At 37.6% G+C, this 27967-nt stretch overlaps 2 protein-coding genes and 1 long non-coding RNA gene across 13 annotated transcripts in view; 1 reads left to right on the plus strand and 2 right to left on the minus strand.

Annotated features, from left to right (window-relative positions):
- Positions 1 to 18635, minus strand: part of mark2b (MAP/microtubule affinity-regulating kinase 2b) — a 46967-nt gene extending 28332 nt beyond the window's left edge. For 5 of the 10 annotated variants that reach the window (XM_082158861.1, XM_082158860.1, XM_082158858.1 and 2 more), the window contains exons 1-4: positions 17712 to 18634; positions 2195 to 2365; positions 1062 to 1115; positions 107 to 155 (exon numbers count right to left, since the gene is read on the minus strand). In XM_082158861.1, the coding sequence (XP_082014987.1) occupies positions 107 to 155; positions 1062 to 1115; positions 2195 to 2365; positions 17712 to 17759 (322 nt within the window). In that variant the 5' untranslated portion in view covers positions 17760 to 18634. Of the gene's footprint in view, positions 1 to 106; positions 156 to 1061; positions 1116 to 2194; positions 2366 to 17711 lie in introns of all 10 variants that reach the window. The other 5 variants (XM_082158857.1, XM_082158853.1, XM_082158854.1 and 2 more) reach the window with 2 other exon arrangements.
- Positions 2372 to 9593, plus strand: LOC309490200. Its single transcript, XR_014202633.1, has 2 exons — positions 2372 to 6645; positions 6800 to 9593. It is a non-coding gene; the product is annotated as an uncharacterized lncRNA (long non-coding RNA).
- krcp (kelch repeat-containing protein) lies at positions 18281 to 27947 on the minus strand. 2 transcript variants are annotated; one of them, XM_082158956.1, is made up of 13 exons: positions 27769 to 27947; positions 27291 to 27449; positions 27141 to 27213; positions 25980 to 26039; positions 25613 to 25880; positions 25382 to 25513; positions 24705 to 24892; positions 24291 to 24487; positions 24004 to 24095; positions 22838 to 22892; positions 22611 to 22708; positions 19642 to 19736; positions 18281 to 19531 (listed from the first exon to the last, which is right to left on the minus strand). In XM_082158956.1, exons 1-13 carry the CDS (start codon positions 27828 to 27830, stop codon positions 19397 to 19399), a joined length of 1614 nt encoding a protein of 537 aa, XP_082015082.1. In that variant the 5' UTR covers positions 27831 to 27947; the 3' UTR covers positions 18281 to 19396. The 2 variants fall into 2 exon arrangements, with proteins under 2 accessions (XP_082015082.1, XP_082015081.1); XM_082158955.1 differs by having other exon boundaries at positions 27291 to 27452.
- Between the last annotated feature and the right edge of the window lie 20 nt (positions 27948 to 27967).

Here is a 27967-nt window from a genome sequence, read left to right on the forward strand (position 1 = left end):
ATCAACGATTTTCTGATGATTCATGCCAGATGCTGAAGTAAAATACTGTAATAATTCTATTAATTGTAGTGTGGCCAGTTAGACGGGTTCTTTCTGGATCACTCACCGATGTTCGGGTGATTCAACAGCTTCATAATTCTCACTTCTCGGAAGAGCTGAGAAAACACAGAAAAGAGAGAAGGTTTGAGAAGATCACTGGCCTTGACCAGGAACTCTTCAAGCCTGCGTTTCTCAAAAGCATCGTGAGCTAAATTGATCGTAGAGACCTTTGGTGCCAATGGTACAATAATCAACTTAGGCTTACGATGCTTTTGAGAAACGCAGCACAGGTCAATCCCATTTCAAGTTGGTTCAAGCTGGTTTGCTAGGGTTAGGAGGCCTCTCAGTCTGACCAGGCTTTATAGGGGTTTTGATAACTTAAACAAAGTGGCTGAACACCAGCTTGTTTTAAAGCAGAGTTTATAAATAAATTAAGTAAAAAACAATGAAAAATCTATGGCTGAACATTTGCTATTGTCTGTTTAAATAATAGATGTAAATATGCTCTATTTCTGTGCAAACACAGATGTACTGTGGCAATCTGGGATTACATACACTGTCGTTCAAAAAGGTCAGTAAATTTCAGTCAAAAACAGTAATATTGTGAATTTAAAATAACTGTTTTGTATTGAATTTTTTTTATGTAACATGATCGTTAAGTAATCATTCTAATATGTTGATTAAGTACTTAAAAAATCTTTATTACTAGAAGTTGAAAATGTTTGTTCTGCTTAATAAACTGTGGAAAAACTGTTTTTTTTCAGCACATACATTGTTAAAATTTCACTAGCAGGAGGAACAATGCAATAAACACATTTTTAATGTCCTCCAGGATTCTGTTGTAGTTACAGCAAAAAGTTAATGGCACATGACCGGTGTAGGTATGTGTGCGTGGGGATAAAGCAGAACCCGATCATTCCCACGTCAGAGGAAATCCTTCAGCATCTCTTCCTGTAATTACCCCCTCTATGCCCTCTCTCCAGACAGATATACAGATAAAAAGAGGAGATCTGCAGACTCACTTTTTGAAGACTAGAAGAGTTGAGCTGGGTCTTGTCTATGATTTTCACTGCTACCTGTGACAAAAGAAACACAAGCACATATTTAAACACATCTCTCAAACACCAAAAAAAACAACAACAGAGTTACACTAGAAAGATGACTTTGCTAACTAATGAAAGCTAACTGTGCTTGCTCCATATTAGCATGTTTCTTCAACTTTGAGCACTACAAGCACATCCCAGGGTTGATTTTAATAAAAGATTTAAACTTTTTCTTTTAGTTATATGAAAATCATAATAAAACTGGCTTGAAAACTTTCCAAAAAGCCTTCATTTATTTTTTTTACTTGTTGAAATAAATCATAAACCTATTAAATATTTATTGGGTTACAATAATTTCTATCAGCTTTGAAATAAATGTGACTCCCACAGTTGTGGTATCATTTTTACCCTACCAAAAAATGTTGCCCTTAAGAAAGTTTATTAAAGAGTACTTGTTTAGCAAGACTGAAAAAGTATTAGAGAAGAGGATGCTTTAGATGAAATATGAAACATGTTTCAAAAAAGAAAGAAAGAGAAAAAAAGCATATTTGATTATTTATTTGTATCACATTCAATCTGATTTTCTCACATCCAATCCGAACCACTATCATACGTGATTTGAAATTAGATTCCACTTCTGGGGCCAGTTGCATGAACACAGCTATTATAATATGTTAAGACTGTGTCTTAAGAACTAGTCTGACCAACTAGCATTTAGCAAAAGGATAAGTCGTACTTTCGTTCTCAAAATCAGACCAATCTAAGCTTTTCAGCAACCGATTTAAAACAGTTATGACCAATCTTAGATGTCTAACTTGTAATACTTATCTAAATTTTTTCTGCAACAGGCCCCTTGACATGTATCACAGTCAGACTGTGGCAATTTTGGACGCAACATGAATACCACAAGGCATAGTTGTAAGTTCAAATATCAAAACGGTCAACCCATTAAATAAGTGTACTACAAGTATCCACTATATGACTAACTAATAATTCGTTTTTAACTGTGCATTATCTAGAACAAATCAGAATTGTCTGCAATATGTGTTACAGGGAGCTCATATAGCATGGACTCGTCTACTAAATCCACTATACACAGGAGACCTAGTTACCTCTTTAGAAGTGAGGACATGTCGGGCCAGTTTAACCTTGGCAAAGTTGCCCTTGCCGATGGTCTTCAGCAGTCGGTAATTTCCTACATGGGGGTTTTCATCCGCCGTCGGCACCACACTGCGAACACGCGGGACACTGGGACGCCCTCCTCCTTTGGCATCAGAGTGAGTCTGACAGAGAGATGGGATATAGGGATCAGAACAATGTTTCAGATGGTCAAACTCAGATGACACTCAAATTCAACTACATTCTCCCCCCTCACTTCCACACACTCACACATACTGATAACTGTTTTAGACTGATTCACAAGAGGAAAATATGTCTACAGACACACAGCAGCAGAGCAGAACACTGCTCAATCTTTTTGGAAAGCTAAAGACACAGTGACGATCACATCCTCTAACTGAAGTGAATACCTGACAATTAAGGGGTCAGAACCAGATCTGAAAGTGTGAGTGATATGTGAAGAATGAACAGAACCACAGCAAACATTTGAAGCAGCAGTTGGTGTGTGTAAATGTAACACCAAAGCAAGCCTAAATATACAATTATGGTACAAGTAATAAATAAACAATCTTTTGATGGTATCAACTTACATCATAAAGCTTAAATCTGTGTTTTGCTATTTGTTAGCATCAGCATACAAGAATGATTTCTGAAAGATCATGTGACACTGAATACTGATGAAAATTCAGCTTTGCCATCACAGGAATACATTTCATTTTAAAATATATTAAAATAGTAAACAGTTATTTTAAATTGTAATCATATTTTACAATATGACTGTTGTTACTGTATTTTTTTTATCAAATAAATGCAGCCTCTGTGAGCATACATTTTTCTGTAATGTTTTAAATGGCAGTGTACTTGTGTATCTTAGCTAGCAAATGAGTAGGCATAAGGCTCAGAGAAACACATGCACACTCAAACTCGCTGGTTCCAAAGATATGAATATTATGTAATGCATCACATGCACCATGTTAATGTATGACATTCTTCAGCATTGGTGAACACTCTCAATGTCCTTTTATTCTCAAACTCTGACCCAGCCTCCACACACAGTTGTGAATAATTTTTTCATTATTACTGATCATACAAGTATTAAAAATGACAAAAGTGGCAGTTCTGAGCAAATGACATGAGCAAGACTTGAACTTGCATCGTTCCCGAGTGGAGCACAACTCAACTTATTGGAGGATGTGCACTAACAGATATGAATCTTTAATGGATAGTTGACCCAAAAAAGAAAATTCTGTAATCACATCATCATGTTTTTCTAAACTTGTATGACTTCCATCTGCGGAACACAAAAGAAGATATTTCGGGGAAAAATGATTTTTTTTGTGTGTGTCCATACAATGGAAGTCAAAACTGTTTGGTTATCAATAATCTTCAAAATATAATCTTTTGTGCTCTGTAGAAGAAAAAAGTCAAACAGGTTTGGAACAACGTGATGGTAAGTAAATGATGACAGAATTTTTGGGTGAACTATCCCTTTAATAACACTAATCGAGGGAAGAATATGATGGGACAAGAGAGAGGAGGCGGCATAACCACATCAATCGTGAAGTGTTTCAGTGAATGAAAAATCCTGCATTTCCACTGCATTTTGGGATGTTTTCCAAAACACCCGATTTTTCTTTAACCCCACCAAATCATCTAAATTTTCCTGTCCAAATAAAGATAAAATCCCAATTTCTCCCATTACCCCATTACACTGGAAAAACATACAGATCAGATTAGATCAGATTAGATTAGATTAGATTAGATTAGATTAGATTGGATTGGATTAGATTACAGTGGATTAGATTAGATTAAAACAGACGGGTCCATCAGCAAATACACAAACACACACAAATATGCTACGTGCTTCCCTATGTTTTCCTGCTTTCGTTCCGTCACAAACATGTCTACATTAATGCAAGCAGCATCATGCTGCATTTATCATTTTAATCTGTACAGATGTTTCTCCATTTTGTACTCAAGCGAAAGCGGACACAGAGCTCATTAAAGAGAAAGTTCAATCATCAAGAGGAACCCAGCCAACTCCATGAGCTCTGTGGTGCGATGTGTGTGTGCGTGCAAACCACAGTTCACATATCCGAGCACTGTACATCACGACAGCTCCGTCTTCTTCAAAGACCAACCGATCAAAGTTCAAAGCCATAAATGTAACATTTGACGTCAGCCCACTAAATGGTGCACACTCAGAGGTATGTCTTTAAATGAAGATGCTCTTTATTTCTTTACTCGTTTCACATGATGCCAATTTTGAAAGAGGGGCAGCTCAAGAGAAAGGCATGAGAAAGGCTGGCTGAAACAATACAGCAAAGCCACACTGTCTGTCTAAATGTGTATTCATAGGTAAGCTGAGCCAAGAGCAGTACCAAAGGTCAGGGCATGGAAAGCAGGAGATTGACAGTGTGCTGACAGGAACAGAGGGGCAAGGACTTAAAGGAACACTCCACCGTTTTTTCATATTAAACTATGTTATTCCCTTAACTAAGACGAGTTGATACATATCTCTCTCGTCTCAGTGCGTGCACTCAATTGCTCTGGCGCGCGGCGACACTTTGATAGCACTTAGCTTAGCCCAGTTCATTCATTAGGGACCAAACAGAGATGAAGTTAGAAGCGACCAAACACCTCCACGTTTTCCCTATTTAAATACAGTTACATGAGTAGTTACACGACCAAGTATGGTGACACAAAATAAAACGTGGCGCTTTTCTAAGCGGGTAAAAAGGATAATATCATCACTCCTGAAAAATCCTCTCCCCCTCTCACTTCTGTCATTAGAACCAACGTGACTTTTTACTGCGCCGAGTCGAAGTGCTCCCAAGTGCTATTCCGCCATACATTATAGTTATCCTTTTTACCCGCTTAGAAAAGCGCCACGTTTTATTTTGTGTCACCATACTTGGTCGTGTAACTACTTGTGTAACTGTATTTAAATAGGGAAAACGTGGAGGTGTTAGGTCGCTTCTAACTTCATCTCTGTTTGGATCCTACTGAATGAACTGGGCTAAGCTAAGGGCTATCAAAGTGTCGCCGCGCACGAGAGCGATTGAGTGCACGCGCTGAGAAGAGAGAGGTATGTATCAACTCGTCTTAGTTAAGGGAATAACATAGTTTAATATGAAAAAACGGTGGAGTGTTCCTTTAAGATATTAGAGGGCAAGTGTGCAGATATGCCTGGGGACTCAGATTCTAGATTTTAGACTTTGGTATGGCTTGTGTGTGCACGTAGACAAGGGAGTGCTGATACAGTACATGCTTAAAGCAGAACTCATATCAATACATCACTCATAAACAGCAATGAAGCACAATGCACTTTAACAATGGCACACTCCTTCCTAGCTAATCAAGCAGAACTTCACCGGAGACCTGACCCATTGCACATGCAAACATACTGTACGATAAAAAAAAAAAAGTGTATAAGCAAGTGTTATTCACAATTTAAAGCATAAACTCAGAACTCCAAAACCTAGTGAGCTGCCTGTCTAGATTACATTTTTAAGCTTCAAAGCTGAGCTCGTCTTGACACAAAGATTGTTCCAAATGTTTAATATTTGATTTTGTTAAAATTTTGAGCCAGGTGCAACAATGCACTGCAAAAGGACAGCTACAACTTTCATCTCAGATGGCAGACATACACTACCGTTCAAAAGTCTGGAGACATTAAGATTAAGAAGATTTGGAAATAAGTCTCTCAACCAAGGCTGCATTTATTTGATCACAAATACAGTAACAACAGTAATATTGTGAAATGTTATTACAATTAAAAATAACTTTTCTATTTTCAAATATAAATTATTCCTGTGATGGAAAATCTGAATTTTCAGCATCATTACTCCAGTCTTCAGTGTCACATGATACTTCAGAAATCATTCAAAAATGCTGATTTGATGCTCAAGAAACATTTCTTATTATTATTATTGTTATTAATGTTGAAAACCGTTGTGGTGCTTTATATTTTTGAGGAAACATTCCTAAATAAACAGAAAGTTCAAAAGAACAGCATTTATTTGAAATAGATTTGTTTTGTAACAACGTAAAAGTCTTTACTGTCACCTTTGATCAAATTAAAAGTATTAATATCTTCAAGAAAAGTCTAACTGGTCGCAAAAACTTTTAATGTAGTTGAGGGATTTGTTTTTACATTTTCTTTCAGTAATGAACTAAAATAGTTATATCTAATTAAAGATAAACAATTTTTATTTAGCATTTGCATGTTGTATGAATTGCTTGTGCTTTTAGCTTAGCAAAATGCTAACATCAATCCCTTCAGGAATCAAATGTGATTGTTAGTCAAGTCTTTTTGTGAGTGTCACATGAGGAACTTGTGTGGCACGCATGAGTGACCCTTAATTAAGTAGCTTGACCTGATATATAGTGTTTCAAATCAGTCACTTCCAAGTTCCATTTCATTTAAGATGTTTACTTAAAGGTATAGCGGAGGATCTTTCCAAATTTTAGATAAGACCCGCCCTCTCCACTTTTTGAAAAGTTTGATTGATTCACCAGAATGATTGACAATTAGGAGGACCAATAGTTTAGACTACCCACCAGGAAGTAAAACATCCTCCGCTATACCTTTAAAGGGACAGTTCACCACCATTTACTCACCCGTACAAACCTGTAGGACTTACTTTCTTTTGTGGAACATGGAATGGAATTTAATGGAAGTCAAGTGTTTTTCAAAATATTCTCTTGTGTTCTACAGAACAAAGTCAATCATGTTCGGAACAACATGAGGAAGAGTAAATAAATTATGGCAGGATTTTCGTTTCAGAGTGAACTATCCTTTTAAGGCAGCATTAACATCCTATGTCCTGCAAATCGCCACCCTTCAATAAAACCAAATAACTTCTTGTCGCTTCAAATTGCTGACAGAATCAACCATCTTTAGAAGGTAACTGTCTATGTAGACCGTTCACTAGGATTTAGAACTGAATCGGGGAGTCTCAAAAGGGCAAATTTTTATATCCTTTGGCATCTACCTTACTATTAAAGAATCATCTAGGACGAAGGTCAGTCTGGGTAAAATAAAATGCACTTTTTTCTGCTCTTTTTCTGGGTCTTTCCCTTGCTCCATATCATCATCTATCTCTCCTTGTAATTACACCCTGCACAGACACAGACAGCAGTGAGGATAGGATAATGTTCTCCCTGACAACATGCTGTCTGTGGCGAATCTTTTTTAGGTTTACTGCGAGTCCTGCTCACTTCAGCGTTGAACCTTAAATACCACCTTCTCCGGCAGCTCTGAGATCCCGAGTTTAGCTGACACTGGTTCAGCTCAGTGGGAAGCTCAAGACAGCTGATCAGACCCAGAAGCTGCTCTAAGTGCATCATATTGCTGCACAGCAAAGAATTCTGAGACCGGACCTGATGTTTATGAACCAGGTTATGAGTTTTAATCACTGATCTTCTAAACTTTCCTCAACAGTCTCTTTTAAAAAGTTGTATGAGTGAACCAGAGGTACCGGCAACCCTATAAACACAGATGCTGTAGTAGCTGTAAAGCATGCTCTCCTGTTCAGTTTAAAAAACACACATGCACACTTGCACACAATCCAGCGCGTCTTTGAAGAAGCAGTCAGTCGCTGGGTCGTGATTGCAGCGTTGCCATGGAGATCTGTTGTTCATCCTCATGCTATCTTCTCTTTTCTTTACCTTTCTAAATGACAAGCTCCCTTTCCTCTCTTTCTCTCTCTCTCTATTTCCCCCTTAACTTTTCTTCATCCTCTCTTTCTCACTTGGTGTGGCTAAAGTGAGATTGGGCGTAATATTCCAAGTACAGAGAGTGAAGCCCATCTCTGTCTAGAAAAAGAGAAACTATTTTTCAACACACACGCAGATGCGGTCATACACGCCCAGAAAGCGACAGTCACGATGAAGAACTATAAATACTTCACCACCTACACATACACAATCTCTCTTCCTCTCTTTCACACACACACACACACACACGTTTTCTACAAAATTCTGTTTTTGTGAACCTTAATCCCATAATGGTTCTAACTACATATTAAACAAGACCATACTATTTTTGAATGAGTAACTTTAACTATACGTTGTAATATAAACATCCATACAATTAACAAGTCAAATTCAGCAACCATTCTGACTGCTTCTGTGATTAATACGTTCGACTGATCCAAACTATTAAAGTCGCAATGAAACGAAGTAGCAACAGATCTTTTCTTCGGTATCGTGATGTACATCCGAGTGTAACGAAATATCGGAAAAGAAAATTGTGGAGGGGTGGGTTTAAGCTGACTAAATGATTGGAGAAGTCTGGCGACTGGCTTACATCACCAAAGAGAAGACGTATTCACTGGAAGATCGAGTTATGACATTCTAATTATACATTAGAGGTAAAAAAAAAAAAAAAAAAAAAAGAACTATATATTATATAGCCTACATGATGAAACGGTCACAATGAAATCCAAAACATGCATTTACAAAATAGATGAGAAGTGATTTTTCATTTCATGCCAACTTTAACTTGTGATTCATTAAATGAACCATGCAGCAGGCAACAATTATATAATATAAAACTGATTTGACCTGTTTTCAAGTTCTAGGGAATTGTGTAATGAAGAAGAAGGATGGATGAAAGGAAGGAAGGAAAGAAGAAGAAAATAAAGGAAGGAAAGGAAATAATGAGCTATAGGAATGACAGGAAAAAGAAATAGGAAGGAAGAATGGAAGGAAGTTAAAGATGGATGAATCGTTGGATGGATAGATAGACAGACAGACAAACAAATGCAGAAATTTCTATTTTTGGGTGGGATCATTCCCTGTTCGTATGTCTCACGTCACATCAAACCGGTCAGAAGAATCATACAAAGGCAGAGAAGGAAGGATGAACTGATGGATGGATGAATGGCGGTCAGGGCCTGCAGGTGATGCATGGGGCTGTAAATCCCACACTGCCTCTATTTAAAACTAGAATCAGGAGGCAGCCAAGGGCACAAACAGAGAGCAGATGGAGTGTCTCTCTCACTCTCCCTCTTCTTCATCACACCTCTCCCCTCGCTTCTCCAGCTTGTCCTATGTCAGAAAACTGTCAACAGTGAATAAATAATCCTGATATTTATACGCTCTCCCTCATTGAGCAGCAATTCATCTGGGATATAGAGCTTCACCGGGTGGCCTGGCTCTTTCCGGAGCACTGCAGGGTGTTGTGTACGCCCTTCTGCCCGCATGGAGCGTACATGACAAACAAATACACCTCTAGTGACTGTTTACCTTTAAAAAACATCTACAGAGAAAGACGGAGAGGGAAAAGTGCTTATAATTACACAAGTCAAATATAATTATATTTGTCTTACATAACAATGCACAAATAAATTTGATATTCAAAGTCGGTGAACTCATTACTTAAGGGGAAAAAAAATGTAGATCAAGAATTGTTTTAGAATCAGATTGAGAGGTACCTAAAGATTCCCTCCCCTAATAAAAACTGCCCAGAAAGGTATCAAACAGTCACGCAGTAATTCACCATATGAGATGAAAGCACTCATAAAAACTCAAAAAGGCACTGAAGTACTAAATAAATCAGTTCAGAAAAAACAAGCATTGACTCCGTCCTCTACATGACGTCAAGCTCCTGAAATCAGAGAGAAGGCCTCGGCACTCCCTTCAGTCAACTTTACACCCAGTGCAACTGGAAAGGCCTGTTTACACACACAGAGCGTTTTAGACTCTGGACTTGATCTCAACACGATGACTCCATGCACGGCGTCGTAAAAAATGCAAAGCCGTGTGTAAATGTGATCCCTGTTAAAGTTGCTGAAGGTCAGGGAGCTAAAGAGGGTTTATAGTCCGCTGTGTTCAGTCTCATATTAAGCTCGCACTTCAGCCATCCAACCTCATGTTTCCAAACACATCCAAACTCTGTGCTTTCTGACAGTATTCAAATTCCTCCCCTTTCCGAAAGGTAAATCTGGTCTCTTGTTTTTTCTAGGATACTTTCATTTGTTTGGGTGTGGTAGTTTCACAGAAAAGTCAATGGCAAAGTTAATCCCAACTTTGAATATTTCCATTCCACACTCTTTCTACTACACTTTTCCATCCTATATTTTACACAGCTACCTAATTAATAGAACATTCACTCATGTGAATAAGAGAGAATAAATGAATATTATCAGTGAAGCCGAGTGCAAATAAACTTTTAAATCAGTTAGCCTACAATGTAAAATGTAAATCGATCTAGCAAATTAAGATCCCAAACCCTGTCAAAACGTCTGCATTGGGCAGAACAACACAAGAAATTACAACTGATAGTAGAGCAATTCTAATAAGTTCCACAAGTTGGTTGTCTGAATATAGTATCCACTTGATCAATAAATTTACCAGAGCAGAGGTCAACCCAAATGTTACCAACCATGATTAAAAAGTCAATTTACAAATAACTAGCACTTGACTGATTATTATGTATGTGATTGAATTTACTCTCCTTTTGTACACTAACTCATTACAACCAAAGGTTACATTGGAACGAAGCCTGCAAAGAAGGCCGTGATTTTATGTCTTTGGGCACTTTCACATTCACGCTTTTTGTGACTTGTACACGTGGCTTGTAAGAGTGCATTAAAAGGTGGCTTTGATAAATGTGAACTACAGTACGGTTCACCTTTGATTTGAAACAAATCCAGTTAGGAAGTGAATCACAACTGAATCAGGGGTTTTCCTCGGTCAATAATGGTCTTCGGTTGTGGCGGACAAACATGGTCATCCACACACACAGTACAAAGTACACTATCCAGGTGATCTGCGAGCCCAGAGTTGACACTAAATCCAAAATAAATGCAAAGAAACAGTATATAAAATTAACTCATGCTATATTATCATGAAACAACAACAATCACAGTAAGGGCAGATCATAAAACAAAGTGCTTAGAACTATTTTATATTTAAAAATCTGTAAATTTATATGTAAAAAGTCACTGAGAGACTGATTTGAAAAGTTAGTAATGAAATGAACAACAAAAGTACCACATTACGTAGAAAAAGTGGCAGGTGAGGTGTGTTATTTTGCATTTACACTCCAAGGCTTAATGCACAGATCATTTGACATACAGTATCAGATTAATTTGTTCCATCCGTCGCTATGGTTATCACTGTCAATCAGATTAAATCGTGCATTTAAATATGGTTGTCAATCCAGAAACTTTGCAATGTGTAGTTAGCAGCACGAAAAAAGAAAATGAGAAAAGATTGCTGCCATCATAATCACTGAACCTGTCAATTACAATGTGAGGTACTCCTGTTAACTCCTTATGAAGCTGTCTGTGCTGTGCAATGAATCTCTTATTGTCGTAGTGTTTATACTTTCACACACATGCAGAACTCGTGCCGAACAAAAACTTTTCCGGCCGACTCACCAGCTTGCAGCAGTTACTGGTACTGCAAAACAGCAGGTATTGTCACATTAACAATCAAACAAAGTCTCTGGCAGGACAAAGAAACAAGAAAAACCCCACATTTCAGTTCACTCAGTGACAATAAAAGTTAAGCCCATGGCAGCTTTTTTATATGTAGGCAACAGCTTCTATGTACTTCTATGTATAGGAAAAGACTAAAATCTCTAAAACTATTTGTCAAGAATATGTTTCAGTAACAAATGTCCAAACAGCAACCAAATCCGACAACAAAGGTATCATAAAATCTGGACAAACAAATGTGCAAGTGTGTTCAAGAAGAGTAAAAACAGACAATACCTTTATAAAAAAAATGTGATTGGCTCTTTTAACTGAAAGGCAAAAAAGCCATACTGAGTAGGCTATTATGATTTCTCTCATTCATTTTTCTATGATTAGTCCATCTCCCTCCTTATACTTCCTGTGATAAGGTATGGCTTTAACAAAAGAGACACAGAGGACGTTGTTAAAAATTTCAAGCTTCATTGGTTGGTAACAGTGGTAAACTGCAAACTGTAGTTCTAACATTCAGAAAGAAAGTATTTTGTCCAAAGCATTATCTCCAAAAGCTGCTGTAAGCTGATTGACTTCTAGCCCAATTAATTCGCTCTTATCACTAATACAGAATGAATTATGACGTATCTGAGAAGACGCAGCAAGACACTCAAATGTGTTCAGATCACTGTATTGTGGGTCTTCCCTATAGCCATATAAGGCTACAGGACCTGAATGAGAGCCATTTCCACAGCACTGATTACATGCTGATGTTCCGTCTAGTAATTTATCAGTAATGACAGTGAGTCAAATGTAATGCCACCACCCCTTCAGATTTAACCACACCTAATCCCCTCATAGAGTCTAAGAACATGTGGATGCAGTTCAGTCTCTTACACGTAGTAACTTACATATTTTATTACTAACAGAACCAACAATTTGAGTTCACAGAGACTTACCAACCAAATAAACACAAAACAATTAACAATGATGGCGGCCATACTTTATAACCTGCTCTTTCACCTGTATTTTCCTATTGTTCTCTATGTCATTGCCAATACTGGCCTTTGTTTGTGTATATAAAACATGGATAATACTGAAGTTAAATCAAGTGTGGGAAAAAAAAGATGTTTTAATATTTTTTACATGATGATCATCAATTCAATCTTTCAGAATTGAAACGGTTAGTTATATTCTACTCCAGATGAAACTGTAATACAACAGCTGCTTAAATGACAAGATGATGCCATTTTAAAGAGGCATTAAAAATCCAGGAGTTACTATAATCAGTCGCTTGCCAGTCATCCTTATAGATGACATGATGATGGATTGTTTATATCTAAGCATCTCAAAAGATTACATACCTGCAATGCTATCTAGTGCTTGCAGATCAGCTTTGACTGACTGGATAATATCAGGATTATCATTCATAACAAACTGCTGCCATTTAAAAAAATTCTTTATTCCAATGAAATGATATGCTTAGTGGAGCAAGAAGTGCTAATGGAGTAAATCACTGCAGTGGAAAACTGTAAGTCTTTGAGACTGATCAGGGTCAGCGGACCCAACAGAGATCTGTGGTAGTATATGGAGGATGTCCAAACACCACACCAGACTGAACAGCATAGATCACATTTTGAGGACTTCAAGACGTGATCTGTAAAACCATGCAGGTGGACAGACATTAAAGCCACAAAAGATACAGCGATGAGGACAAATAATGACAGTAAGATAGAATCACAACAGGAGAAAATATGTTCATTTTGTATTTAAAGGGATAGTTCACCCAAAAACTAATTTTCACCCATTTACTCATCTTCACTGAGTTCCACCGATGAACATAAAAGTAGGTATTTTGAAGAATGTTTCAACTGTTTTTGTTCATACAATGAAATTCTGTGGTGTCCCAAAGAACTGACTTTCACTGTATGAACAAAAAACAGAGACATTTGAGGGCGAGTCAATTATCACAGATTTTCATTTTTGGGTAAACTATCCCAAAAATGAAGTATGATCATTTAGCAATGTGGTATGATACAATGATAGTATGATATCATTCGCAATGTGGTGTATTTCCAAGTGCCACAGCATATTGGTGTTCCATACCAGAATTAAGTCAGACCAAACAAGAATTTGCAATAGATTGTGGACGACTCCTGAAACAATGCCAGTCACCCTCTTTTAAGATGGCCTTTCGAATGGGATATGGAAAACGAAGGTCAAGTTCACCCTCAAGAAGAGCATGAGATGTTTTTCTTAAATCTTGCAGTCAAAAATTTGCAATTATTATCTGTTGCCAACTATTATCCAATTATATGTTGTCATTCATTTACTTTGTTTAACAGTTCTTATACATTTTTAGACAGAACTGGTAATAAAATTGTATATAATTTATATATAATATAGTAAATATAGTATATATATGGCATTTTATTAGTATTATTATTAGTAATAAAAAGACAAATACTATGATACTTTTAACATATACTGTCAGCAAATACGCATTTATATAATTGAAACAAGTCTTTGAATTTCTAATTAAATCCTATAGCCTAAAACACTAACAGATTTATAGAATCAAGAATTTCCTCTCTAAAATGAATAATAAATTATTTTTGTCATTGATTCATACTCAAATTATTTACTTCATATTTAGTAAATATCATAAAAATGTAATTGCAGCATGTTATTTACTATCTTTAAATTAAAAAGTATGATATCAAATAATTTGACCTTATATCGGCCACACTGCTTTCTAAGATATTATCGGCCAATAAAAAAATGAATATCTAAATCCACTAAAACTTTACATTAGCATTAAATTACTGCATTACCAATAGCAAATGCCTAAAACAAAGCAACATTAACATAATCTGCCCAATCCACAGCCCAGGTGACGTCAGCTGAAAATTAACAAACATTTTGCCTTTGGAATAACATGCACTCATCAATTGTGCACAGTACGACCAAAAAGTGTGTATTAATAAAGTAAATAAGGCCAGATTTGATTGAATGTTGAGTCAATGGACACTGAGCTCCTAAACCACATGATTTAGCTACAACATCAGAACGCAGAGGTTAGAGGATGAGAAACAGGTGAAGGCCCTTTCTCTCAATCTAAATCTGTGTTTGTGGGGTCTGCGATTTCAGGGAACTGTAACACAAGTCTGTGGTGTCAGGTCACAGTATCAGCAAGGTGACACACTGAGTTACTGAGGACAAGGAAACCCTGTGTTAACACTTATTGGGGTGGTGTGCTTTTCAGACATGGATGCCACAATGCTGGAGAACAGAGTCGCAGGCCAAATGGTCCTCAATTCAGGCTGAACACAAAGGTCTGTAAAACCCCTATTGAAAAAAAGCCCATGATTGTGTAACCCATGTGTATTAAAATAAACATGGAAATCAAATAGTCAATAAAGAAAAAGCAGTGTATGACAGATACAAATATGTCATAAACAAACACACTGTTCCAAGTCCGATTTTTTTATGCAAAGCATCCTTTCCCTGTGCCTGAACAAACCAGATAATGCAAAATAATAACACATTTTCATACCTCTCCTCCTACATAGCAGGCTGAAACTCACCCACAACCTCACTAGTATGATTAACACCAGTGATTCATTCCTCACACTCTTCCTCTGCTAAAACAGACACACTCTGAAGAAGAGGTTAGAGATCTCAGAGAGGGCATCCGGAGAGCTGGACAAGGATATAAAGTCCTTCGTTTTTCATAAGCCACTTAGCGGAAAACACACACGTTAGCGCTGCCTGTATTGTATGAAGCTCAGTCAGCATTAGTCACACTGGCATGAGTTATTAATGAGCATCGAATCTGTCCTCCTCCTCCTCACTCTGAATGGCTCAATTTTCCATCCTCTGGCACTCGCACCGCAATCTGTGCCACTGCCTTATCACATTGAGAGGGGCAAGGCTGGGTATTCTCACTGCCAGTGTCTTCCTGGTTCCCAAGTCAAATGCACTACCTGTTGACTGATTTGCTCAGTAGACCAGTGGTTCTAAACCTTTTTGACTGTCCACAACAACATTTCAGATCACTGCCCTGCTTTATTATTTACAGAAATTAGGAGTATTTGTAGGTATAATTCAAATTAAAATAATAAGAGTTGAATTTCAGAAGGTTGCGTGTGAATGAAAATAAATAAGAAATGTTTTTAGTAGTTTTAGCTTATTTTAAAACATTTTGATTCTTGAGGCCCTCTTGGAAATTTCCTGAGGGCCCCGGTCTCCTGGTTGAAAACCACCGCTATAGACAGGTCTAAACTCATCTAACTTCATTGTATTTACAGACTCAATTTTACTGATATAGCAGAGTACACTGATTATTAGTACACCAAACTGATGGGATTGTCAGTTTATCCATTGAACAAAATGATTTTCAAAACACTATTATGCCTTGTGCATCCTTATGGACATTTTTGTCTTTTTCAGTTTTGTTTTTTTGATAACTTTGCCTGTGTTTATGCTAACTGCATGGATTTTGGCAACGGTGTGTATTTTTATTGGAATTTTACTATTTTACCCCCATTTCCTTTAAAAAATCTTTTTTGCACTAGGTACACAAAATAGTTCCTCTCAGCACCTTTTGGACAAAAAGGTCCGCATTGAAGCCATTTTTAATCCCAGGGCCATTTAACTATAAAGTTATGCAATCATTGTTAAGAGGCTTTCATTCTGTTGGCAAGGCTCCAAAATTTTTATTTTTACAATTTTTTACCAGATGGTGCCATTTTCTCAGGTTTGGCCTATAAAGAAAATACTCACTTTATTCCTGTTTTCTGCTTCGACATATAAATTACGCAACGATAATTGTGTGGGTGTGTTGGTATGGATAACAGAGTGTGGTTTGTATGTGTGTAATAAAAAATAAAAAAAGTGTCTATGTGTTTGTAATATGTGTCCCTGGATCACAAAACCAGTCACAAGTAGCACGGGTATTTTTGTGGCAATAGCCAAAAAATATGGGTCAAAATTATCAATTTTTCTTTTATGCCAAATATCATTAGGATATTAAGTAAAGATCACTTTCCATGAAGATATTTTGTAAATTTCCTACAGTAAATATCTAAAACATTTATTTTTGTGAGTGAATGCAGCACAATCGCGAACATAAATGGACAACTTTAAAGGCAATTTTTTCAATGTTTCGATTTTTTTGCACCCTCAGATTCCAGATTTTCAAATAGTTGTGTCTTGGCCAAATATTGTCCTATCCTAACAAACCATACATCAGTGGAAAGTTATAAATCTCAATTTAAAAAAATGAACCCATGTGACTGGTTCTGTGGTCCAGGGTCACATATTTGAGAGAGAAAAACTGCAAATAACAAATCAAACCTCTGTGTGACCAGTGGATTTTTGCTGGTATCCAATGAGGAAAATGTGATACTGCGCCCAAACAAAATCGTACTGAAAGCTCATTTTTTGAGATATCAACCTCAAATTTGGAACACAACTTTTTGTGGCTTTGACTTTCTAGCCGTTTTAAGAGTTCAACGTGTTTCATAAAATATACATTTTATATAATATAATGTTCATAAATCATTTTCATAAACTTAAAACTATATATTAAAAAAATTTGGTTTTACATTAAAAAATTAATTCTCTTTACTTTAGCAATAATCTGCCAAGGGTCTTCTTTAAAATGAGACCAAACTTAAGTCTGTGCTCCTAAGGTTCAAATTTGTATTAAAGTTTTTTGGCACGGACATTTTTGTCCTATCTGTAACTTTTTTTAATTGATGCACAAGGGTTAAGACATCAGATTTACGACATCTACAGCGAGGAACATGGAAGTTACACTGACAAGCCTATCAATGAACAGATAAGGGAAGTCATGTTGAGTCAGGGAAGCTCTTCCTGAACTAACTTATATATATATATATATATACACACACACACACACACACACACACACACACACACACACACACACCTGCCTTTCAACTCGAAAAGCTTGAAGGAAATACAACTCAAAAGAAAATCAAGAATGACGTAATTCCCAACAATAAACACAGTAACACACATTCATATTAGTTTCTGTGCAGTCAGTGAAGATATGTCTCACCTGGCTGGATGAATTTACTATAACACCAACTCCTCCTTGGGTTGTCATTTTCGCCCAGGTATTCTCAAAAACAAGGCCACGGGGGGGGAAATAAATGAAAAATCGTTTTTAGTGGTTGACAAGCATTTATAAGCTTGCCTTTACAGGCTATTCGTCTGTTCTGACAGAAGTAATCAGTGTTGCTAGCTAGCTTGAACTAGCCACGCAGACAGAGATCAACAAGTTGAAGCCCAACATCAGTCCATATGTGGAGAAAAATACTTGTATTAAAGTCTCCCAGTTGAAAACAAACAGCAGGTCCTTGATGAGGATTTATGAAGGTCTTCTTGGAGAGACTAACATGGAGCTGACTTACATTTATATTTGTTTCCCAACGAAATAAGCGAGAGTTTAAAACAATTCATATCCTACCAGATCTTAAAAATGACAGAGAATGAGGACACAAAAAGGAAAAGTATCTCTCTGCGAGCGATATGAAGTGTTAAGCCAACAAAACAAAAACAAAATCACAATTTTACCGACCTTCAAAACAATTAGTGTCAACAAAAGGTGAAAAAAAAAATAAAAAAAAATACCTCAACCGTCAGTTTGAGATAACGAAACAAACGGCGCTGACTGAACACGGATATAAAGAAAATCAACCGTGAGTGCTGAAAATGAAGGACTAGCAGACGTAAGATGGATTTCAAAAATCCCGAAAACCCCTCATTATCCACGAAACCGTCTTCCGCCACTCACGGGATCCCGGTGACCAAAGGCTCTTGAATGAAATGAGTCGTCTGAGGGCTCGTATCCAAAGAGAAACATCCAGTCAGGTAGTAAAATCCATGATTGGCTTCGGGGATGTGGAGAAATGGGCTTCACTGGAGGCGGATCGGTGTCGTACTGCGGCCGAGCTGCTCAAACGCTCGTGCCTGATACCGGAACAAGCGCGAGAGGCAACATGGCCGATCTCCGGAGCGAGCGGAGGGGGGGGGGCTGAACGGGGAGGGGCGGCGGCGGACCCGTGCACGGATCCTCTAGGCATCAGTCGGTGCTCGCATACTGCGGTATTCGCGGTCGTAACGGCGACTGTAGACGTGGGGTGACATCATGCGGTCGTTGTATCCGTGGAGATTTTGAAATTTAGCAAATGCCTGGACACAGGAAACAGTTTCTGTGTGACTGACCTGCTGTGTGATTGAACCAAAGTGTTCGAATAACTGAAGAAAAGAGGCGTTTGAATTTTTAAAGAACGTTTAATTTTGAACAGGTTTGCTGCGACAGTATTTACAGCTAAATCATAATTTTACAGAGACATTAAAAAAGAAGCTTTATCTAAAAGCATGTATATACAAAACGGACACCAAAAAAGCTTTTCGTTGATCAAACCTGAATCCCTTCATGGAATAAACAAGAAATCTCTATCTACTGATGTTTGAAGAAGTATTCTTCCTCTGAAGATAACAGTCCACTCTTACTGATCTATAATAATAATGGGCTTGTATCACAAATCATAACATTATAGACTGACTTCCCAAGGTCTGAGCATAAACTTGTTAATAAAGGATGATATAATGCAAATACCTGAGTGAAAGTGTAATACACCTCTTTCTTTAAATAAGCCACAATCAAACCACAAAGAACAAAATCTGAAACAGCACAGCATTAAAAAAGCATGTAAAACCGAATTGTGATGCAAGTGTTTAGTCTCCTCTTAGCTCTTCTACTGGCGTAGTGAAAAGGTCAGAGAAGAAGCTCCCTTCGTTGTCACCTCCACCAAAAACCAACAGCGTTTGTGGGGATGATTCTGGAAGGTCCTCCTCTTCATCTATAGATCCCTTTACAGGCAAAGACACTAGCATTAAAGGTCTGAGCAGTGAAAATCAATAGCCATTATAATGAACCGAAACTACTTTATAAAGGTGTCCATAATGTGATTTTTTTTTACCTTTCTGCATGTGGTGGGCATGGTAATGATGGAATGTCCAGCTCGGGGGAAAGAATTGAGCTGGGGTAGAAACAGAGATGACCAGCAACTAGTGTCTGGAGTTAAAAAAAAAAAAAAAAAAAAAAAAAAAAACAGTTGTTAACAATAATAGTAAAAGCTAGTTGCTTTGAAAGGAATATTCCAGGTTAAATACAACCTTTAAATCGATCAACAGCATTCATGGGATGTGACAACATACACTACAAATCAAAAGTTTGGGGTCATAAAGATTTTTAAAGAAAGTTATAACTTATTCAGCGATTTACAAAACTTACAATGTTATAAAGGATTTTTTTTGCAAATAAATGCTGTTCTTTATTAACTTTGTTTAATCTGTCCTGAAAAATGTAGCAGAACAAGAGTTTTCAACATTGAAAATAATAATGAATGTTTCTTGAGCACCAAATCAGCATATTAGAATGATTTCTGAAGGATCATGCGACACTGAAGACTGGAGTAATGATGCTGAAAATTCAGCTTCGGCTTTACAGGCATGGACAATGAAACAGAAACGCTGGCCAATACAGTGCTAAAGGTTTCCTGCCTATATACGCGTGGCCTGGTGGTTAATTTTCACTGATTTTACGTTCCATCAGTAAGAGCAGAGTGTGAACGTTGAATTAGCAGAGCAATAGCACAGCTGTACATAAAATATTGCAATCCACAAAAAACCTCATGTTGTGTCAATCACGTTTACTTCCTCCGAAACTTTCGTCCGCCATAAAACAAATTACAAAAATCGGACCGGGTTCGATTTTCTGCGTTTTTTGCATCCGTAACAAGCATTTTGAGAGGTGTTTTGACAATTTAGAGCCACCAAATGAAGAATACGAAAACGCATACGTATACGCAATACGCAGACTCTTAACTGTTGACGCAAGCTGTCTGAAAGGGATATCCAGGCACTAACCCGGATTGTATCCAAAAAACATAAAACAGCTGCCCAACTCACTGCAGAATTAAATGCACACATTGACTACTGTTTCCAACAAAACAAACAAATTCAATAATGGGAGCAAATGGGAATCCAAATGGGAGCTTCAATATTCATGGTCGGACTGCTATAGCCAAACCTTTGGTCACTTGTGCAAATGCCAAAGTCGGTTTCAGTGGTGTGGTGCCAACTAGGGGGGTGACGGTTAGTATGTAATCGTGAGACCGACGGTTATAGTTGAACACCGTCATTAGAACTCTATAACCGCCAAAACAGTGTTATTAAAATATTTTTTACAAACATTTTTTATCATAGAGAATGTTTATATACGAATTAAAAACAATTGTTAACAGTCTGTGTTATTAATGGTCTACGTCGTTTCCAACTGTATTTGATTCTTTGCGAAGTACCCCCTGATCGACTGCCAATCATTTGAGATAGAAATAAAAGCTATGACTATGATATAGTGATGTGCCATCATTATGAGATTTATTAAACAAATGAAAAACATTTGCAATAATAAACATTTGCAATAATAAACAACGTATCCGATAACTGATGGTGCAGTTTAATTACCCCTTGACTGGCCCTAAACATGTTTGATAAAAGAAACATATACAGTGTGTATAATGTGTATTACATTTTAGCTAAAAAATAATTGTAATAAAAGATAGGATCATAAGATGCGCAATATATCGGGAGACATGGTTTTTACCACTTAATGAAGTTTTGTTTTGTAAATCGTCAGACATGATTTTTACCACTTCATTAAGTTTTGCTTTGTAGAAAGCCTTTCTTTAAAGCGAATTTCATTTTGTACAAATTGTATCTTCATTTTAATAAACGTTTCATCAACCAATTGCATGTATTTAATAAATAAAAAGCAAATATAGCAGACAATATAATAACCGTGACATGGCGGCGCCGGTGCGCCGCGTTCACTTGCATTGCGCATCTCATTGTAAATGAATGAAACTCAGCGTAGGCCTATGCCTCATACATTAGCATTAAATATCTTTGCTGCATCCTTTCTAGAAGAGACAAGGGCTTTCTTGCGGCGCGCATCGGACGACGACGGTTATGTTACGAACCGTCACATTTGACTCACGTCATAACCGTCATCACCAATTCTGAAACCGGCACACCCCTAGTGCCAACAGTGCCAATTGTTCTCTGATGAGTCCACCTTCACTGTCTTTCACACATCCGTGGGAGTTACAGTGTAGAGAAGGCCTTGTGTAAACACCCGGAGTGAAGCACGGGGGTGGATCAGTGATGGTTTGGGCTGCAATATCATGGTATTCCCTACTGTGCTTGATAGGCACTTCACTGCCAAGGACTACTGAACCATTCTGAAGGACCATGTGTACCTAATGTTTCAAACATAGTACCCTGAAGGGGGTGTTATGTATCAGCATGCACAAATACACACAGCAAGACTTGTGACAGAATGGTTTGATGAACATGAAAGTGAAATTTAACATTTCCCATGATCTGCACAGGTACCAGATCTAAATATTTTTGAGGCACTTTTGGAGGAGCAAGTCAGAAAACGTTTTCCTCCACCAGCATTACGGTGACCTGGCCACTGTTCTGGAAGAGGAATGGCTCAAAATCCCTCTGGCCACTGTGAAGGACTTGGATCTGCCATTCCCAAGACGGAATTATGCTGTATTGGCAGCAAAAGGAGGCCCTGCACTATACTAATAAATTATTGTGGTCTCAGTTTCATTGTCAATATGTCAAAGCCTTGTATATAAACAAACAAAAACAGTTAATTAAATTGTAATAAAATGTCATAGTAATACTGTTTTTTTGTTGTTTTTTTTACTGTATTTTTAATCAAATAAATACAGCCTTGTAAAAAAAAAAAAAAAAAAAAAAAACTTCTACAGAATATTACCAACCCAAAAAATTAACAGTATTAGTGTATTTAGTAGCAACCATAGAGTCCTGGAAGTGGAATTGGGGCAAAAAAAACCAACACAAGTCTCACCTGTGTTGAAGATGAATGTGTCACTCAGTGCATTGTTCCCATTGTATCCGCCATGGATCAGGAAATTGCAGTCTGAAAGAACCGCACAGCCATGCCAGCTGTGATACAGTATGGAACAGGTATAGGTTATATAAAGTTTGATCAAGATGTTCAATCTTGTAACCATAATAAGACAACTGAAATTTTGTTATACATTTTGTTTGCGGTTGAGAGCATGTTTTAAATACCTTCTAGGAGAGGGGGCTGTCCCACTTGTCTTCACAGCAGAAAACTCCATCAAGCCTGAAATAGGATGTGACAAATATGCTATTTTAAGCTGACTACTCCACTTTTTAAAGAGTGCTTCCGTAAATAATGTGTAAAACAGTATTATACCAGGTATTAAATATGCAGAAAATCTACACAGATCTGAATAAAGAATGGAAGTATAACAGTTTCATATAAAAACCATGCAGAAGAATGGATATATGACAATCCTCTACCATGTAAAACATCTCCTTCCAGCAGTGGTTGCATTAAACTCTCATTGTCCCTCATTTTGACAGACAGGGTCTAAAATTTCAGTCATAATCTATTATTACCTGTCATTTTAATTTTCGTATTTTAATGATAATAAGACATTTAATAGCCTTTGTTTTCGTTCACATTTACATTTTTAATCACGAACGTACAGGACAAGGATATAGGCTAGATTATGCATTTATTTATTATTTAAAGAGAACAGAGACTGTACTTTACTTTTCATCTTCAACACCACACAAAGCAGATGAATGTTTGTTTTTCCGCAGTGACAGCGGAGGTCACTGAAACAGAACCTTTGTGCCTGAACAGGCAAATATTAACGCAATATTACAAAATAGTACAATTACAATAAACACGTAAAAAACGAACTGAACTAAACTCGATCGACTATCTCCATCTGCCTGAACTCAAACCTTCCTCCTGGTCTGCATGGACTTAAACTGTCCTCGCCACTGCATCCGCATCAGTCCCTCTTTTTTCACCTCTTTTGTCAACAAGATCACAACTATTCTGCCGTCCGAAGAAACTTCAAACTCAGCTGCCGTGATATTTTTGCAATTGTATGTTGATACAAGACTAGGTAATCGCTAATTAATATGCGTGCTTGCCAACAACATGACAGGGGTGGGAATTACAGTTACAGTTACCAACAGTGTAATCTGTCAAAATGACGGATTCAGGTTTTTCCCATCAATGCTAAAACAACTCAGTCAATGTCAGAAAATATTTGGTTACCACGACTACCGCCTTCCAGTGACTTTACACATTTAGTTATTCCTTATTTTTCCCCAATAAGGCATAACACAGTGAGAAACCAAATTAAAATCAAATAATAAGTCTTGAAAAGAGTCACAATTCTTGCAGTGTTTACCAAGATCTAGCATGAACATGTCATTGAAGCAGACAGGAGTGTCCCATCCGCCAAACACAAAGATCCTCCCCTGCATCACACATGCTGAGTGCCTGCACAAATTAATCAAAATCTGTTCAAGTCAGAAAGAAAATACTCATATGCCACATGCACAACTGAAAATTGTTTTAAAACATCACTATCAGTCATGCAATTAATGAAGTATTACACATCTCAAAATGTTGCTAATGTAACTTTAAATAACTGGACTACTTTGATTAAAAAAAAAGAGACATGAACAGCCCTACCCAGAGCGTGGAGCAGGCTTCTCTCCATTGACAATGGGTTGATACCAGATGGCCATATCAGGGTTAAAGATGTAGATGGAGTCACTGCAGCCATCTGGTTCTGGATGTGGGCGAGGAAACACTCCTCCAAACACAAAGAGCTCTCCCCGGAACATACTGCAGCTGTGGTAAGCCAGAGGAGGCACTTTTCCCTGCGCCTAAAGAGGTCAACGAAATCCAAAAGAGCTTTTAAGTATATTCAGAACCTACTGGCTAATCAAATTATATCTGTATTTACTATGGACGAGAAAAGGGTGACATCTATAACAAAAACGAATCGTATGTGCCTATTCATGTATTGCAGTAATACCGTACAGTTCTGGGAGTCTTTTAAAGATAATTGACAGGTGTTTGTTGAATAAATTGCAGACTAACCTCTACCAAAGTCCAACGCCAGCTTTGTGTGTCTAAGATGTGAACATCATTAAACCATTTCTTATGCTTTGAGCCGCCAAACACAAAGATACGCTTAGACTCCGGATCATAGGTTGCTGTGTGACCAATTCGGGCCTCAGGGGTCGGTCCTTCTGCCAGGGTTTCAGCAGGTACCCAAGAAAGATCCTCTGAGAAAAAAAAGAAAAAAAAAAAAAAGGAAAAAAAAAGTCTCCATGAAATCAAAATGAACAGTGTTGCAGTATTCATTATACATACTGTCTGAAAATTATTATCTGTGACATCTTTATTTTATTCGTGTGCCCTCATTATCTTTAATCATAATAACTTCCCCTCCCTCTTTCAGCAGCATCTCTTTTCTTATCTGATTATGTTTTTACCGATGCGTGGGCGGACAACTTGTCACTCACATGAGATCATAGCAATAGCAAACCACAATGATCCAATCAATTCCCAATGGACAAAATCAAGTCTCAACCTGAATTTTTTCTTGTTCGAGACATCGTTTCACTCAGCTATGCATCACAATAGGGAAGAAAAGACCATTTCATGATGACTTTAAGAGCAGAATTATATCTACCAAGTGATAGCAGATCTAATGATATAATAACAAAATTACAATCTATTGACAGGGTGAGACAGAAACATTAAATTTTTACCTGTGCATAGTTTCCAGATGGGGTCTTTGCAGAACTGCATTCTGGATCCTTGTCCTCCAATCAAAATGGCTGTCTGAGGATCAATGGGACAGAGAGTCTGACCCCAGCGACCTGACGGTTTGTCCAATGGAGCTGGAAAAGAAGTATTGCCAAACATAAAATAACTATCATAACACATTATTAATACACCCCACATGCAAGCAATGAAAAAAAAAAAAAAAACTCACTCACCAGTCTGTGAGGAGGGTTTGGCCTGCTTGCCTTTAACCTTGTGGCTTTGAGAACTGGAAGTTGCAGTCTGTTCCTCCTTTTGAGAGAACAGACGGGTTTGACCTCCACGAGGATTGTTCTTGCCCCGTCTGTGAGGTGTTGCCTTTTGGGAGGCGTTAGGGCAGATGTTCTCCTTTCCTCTCCCTTCATTGATTTCTTCTTCCTCCTCTCCCTGAGACCACTTCCTCTTGCTTGGACATTCCCTTAATACAGGCGCTGTGGAATTGCACTAAAAACAATGAATTGAGAGAAAACACTGCAGGTAAGTACCGGCAGGCACAGAGCTAATCTAACTTTAGTCAAAATAGGTGTAACAGGCTAAACTTACCTCTGGAGTGCATTCCATCTGTGAAACAGTCAACACTGGATCCAAGAAATCACTAGTACCCTTTGGAAAACAGGATTATGGGTAGGTTCGTTGTCGCAATCAGATATGCACAGGTTTACAGACTTCACAAAAAATTGTTGAATTTTACTTCTTAAATATTACGTATATTTTGATTAAAGGGGTCATGCAAAATGTTTTAAACAGAACTGAAGATGCTACTATCTTTGCTGAAAGCTTAAAGGGATAGTTCACCTATAAAAATGAAAATTCTGCCATAATTTACTCACCCTTAAGTTTTTCCAAACCTGCATGAAGTACTTTCTTCTGTTCAACACAAAAGAATATATTTTGAAGAATGTTGGTACCAAACAGTTGCTGGTCTCCATTGACTTCCATAGTATAGAAGAAAATACTATGGAAGTCGACGGGGACCAGAAACTGTTTGGTTACCAACATTCTTCAAAATATATTCTTTTGTGTTCAGCACAAGAAATAAATTAGTACAGGTTTGGAACAACCTGAGGGTGAGTAAATGATGATGGAATTTTCAGTTTTAGGTGAACTATCCCTTTAAAGCTTTCAGCAAAGATCGTAGCATCTTCAGTTCTGTTTAAAACATTTTACATGAATTTATTCTGGAGATTTTCCCTTAAAGTCTTTTCTTCTGTATTTTGATGTACATCCAAGTGAGATGTGTCAATGGAAAGCATCACTTGGTTCAATACATCTCGTTCATTGGACGGAGGTAGATTTAAATGTGAGCTTGATTGTAATGGGTTTAATCAAACTTAATAATAATAATAATAGTAATAAGTTACATTTATATAGAGCTTTTCTCAGCACTCAAAGCGCTTTACATAGAAGGGGGAATCTCCTCAACCACCACCGATGTGCAGCATCCACCTGGATGATGCGATGGCAGCCATATTGCGCCAATACTCACCCATCACACACCAGCTTATTGGTGGAGAGGAGACAGAGTGATGACGCCGTCACCAATCAGTATATATGGGGATTAAATGATTGAAGAAATCTGGTATGTTTTGTTATAATATTATATTGTTCACATTAAGATCAATAATATGCATTTAGAAAATGGATAGGGTGATTTTTTTATTACATGCAGTCTGTGCTTAAGTCTTGGTAGTGTCTCTTACTTACCCCACTGAGTTTGACAGTTAAGGTTGCTCCACTGGGCCAGACTCCATCCTCACCAGCTTCCCATGACAGACATCTGAGGAGAGGGAAGGTTTAGGTTAAAGGTTCCAACTAAAATATACTATATTGATTTGACACAAACAGTAAACGTACTTATTGTATGGTGTTAGTTTTCCCATATTAATGGGTATGTCCCTCTCATCAGCAAGTTCCACAGAGATTGAGTCTCGTTTTCCCCAGTCTCCTCTGGAGAAGAGAACCATCATCTGAACACTAGGCTGGATCTCAACTGAGCTCTGCCACCCATCACGTCTGCTGTGGATAATAAATCATGTATAACCGGGACAGGTAGCTACAGTTGATATTGTGTGCGTCTTTGTAGTTTTTTCTGTTTCCCGCAAGAATTTCACGAGGCGGGATACAGAAAGTATGCATTGCACTGTCAACGCTTGCATGACTCCAATCATTGCTTAATTATAATAATAAAATATTTGAAGCTATCTGAATATCTTTCATGCATTAAAACCATTTGAATCACTGGAAGCATGCGCAGCTTGAGTTGCATTAAAAAAATAAAATAAATAGGGAGCCCAATGCATTTCCAATGTTTGTTTATCTCAGTGAACTTTACCTTAAGATTTGCTGTGGTGGTTCATCTACTCCAAATATTGCATAAAGGCCAAAATCCTCCATTTTAACGCTTTTAAGTTGACACTCTCCAACAGAACAGATACAAAATACAGTAAGTTGGCTAAACTCCGATGAGCAGAGCTCTATCTCCCGCCGACCTGACGCGCAATAAATATAAAACCCGCGCCACCGCCACTACG

This window comes from Leuciscus leuciscus (genome assembly GCF_965113295.1).
Source record: "Leuciscus leuciscus genome assembly, chromosome: 2".
NCBI lineage: Eukaryota > Metazoa > Chordata > Actinopteri > Cypriniformes > Leuciscidae > Leuciscus > Leuciscus leuciscus.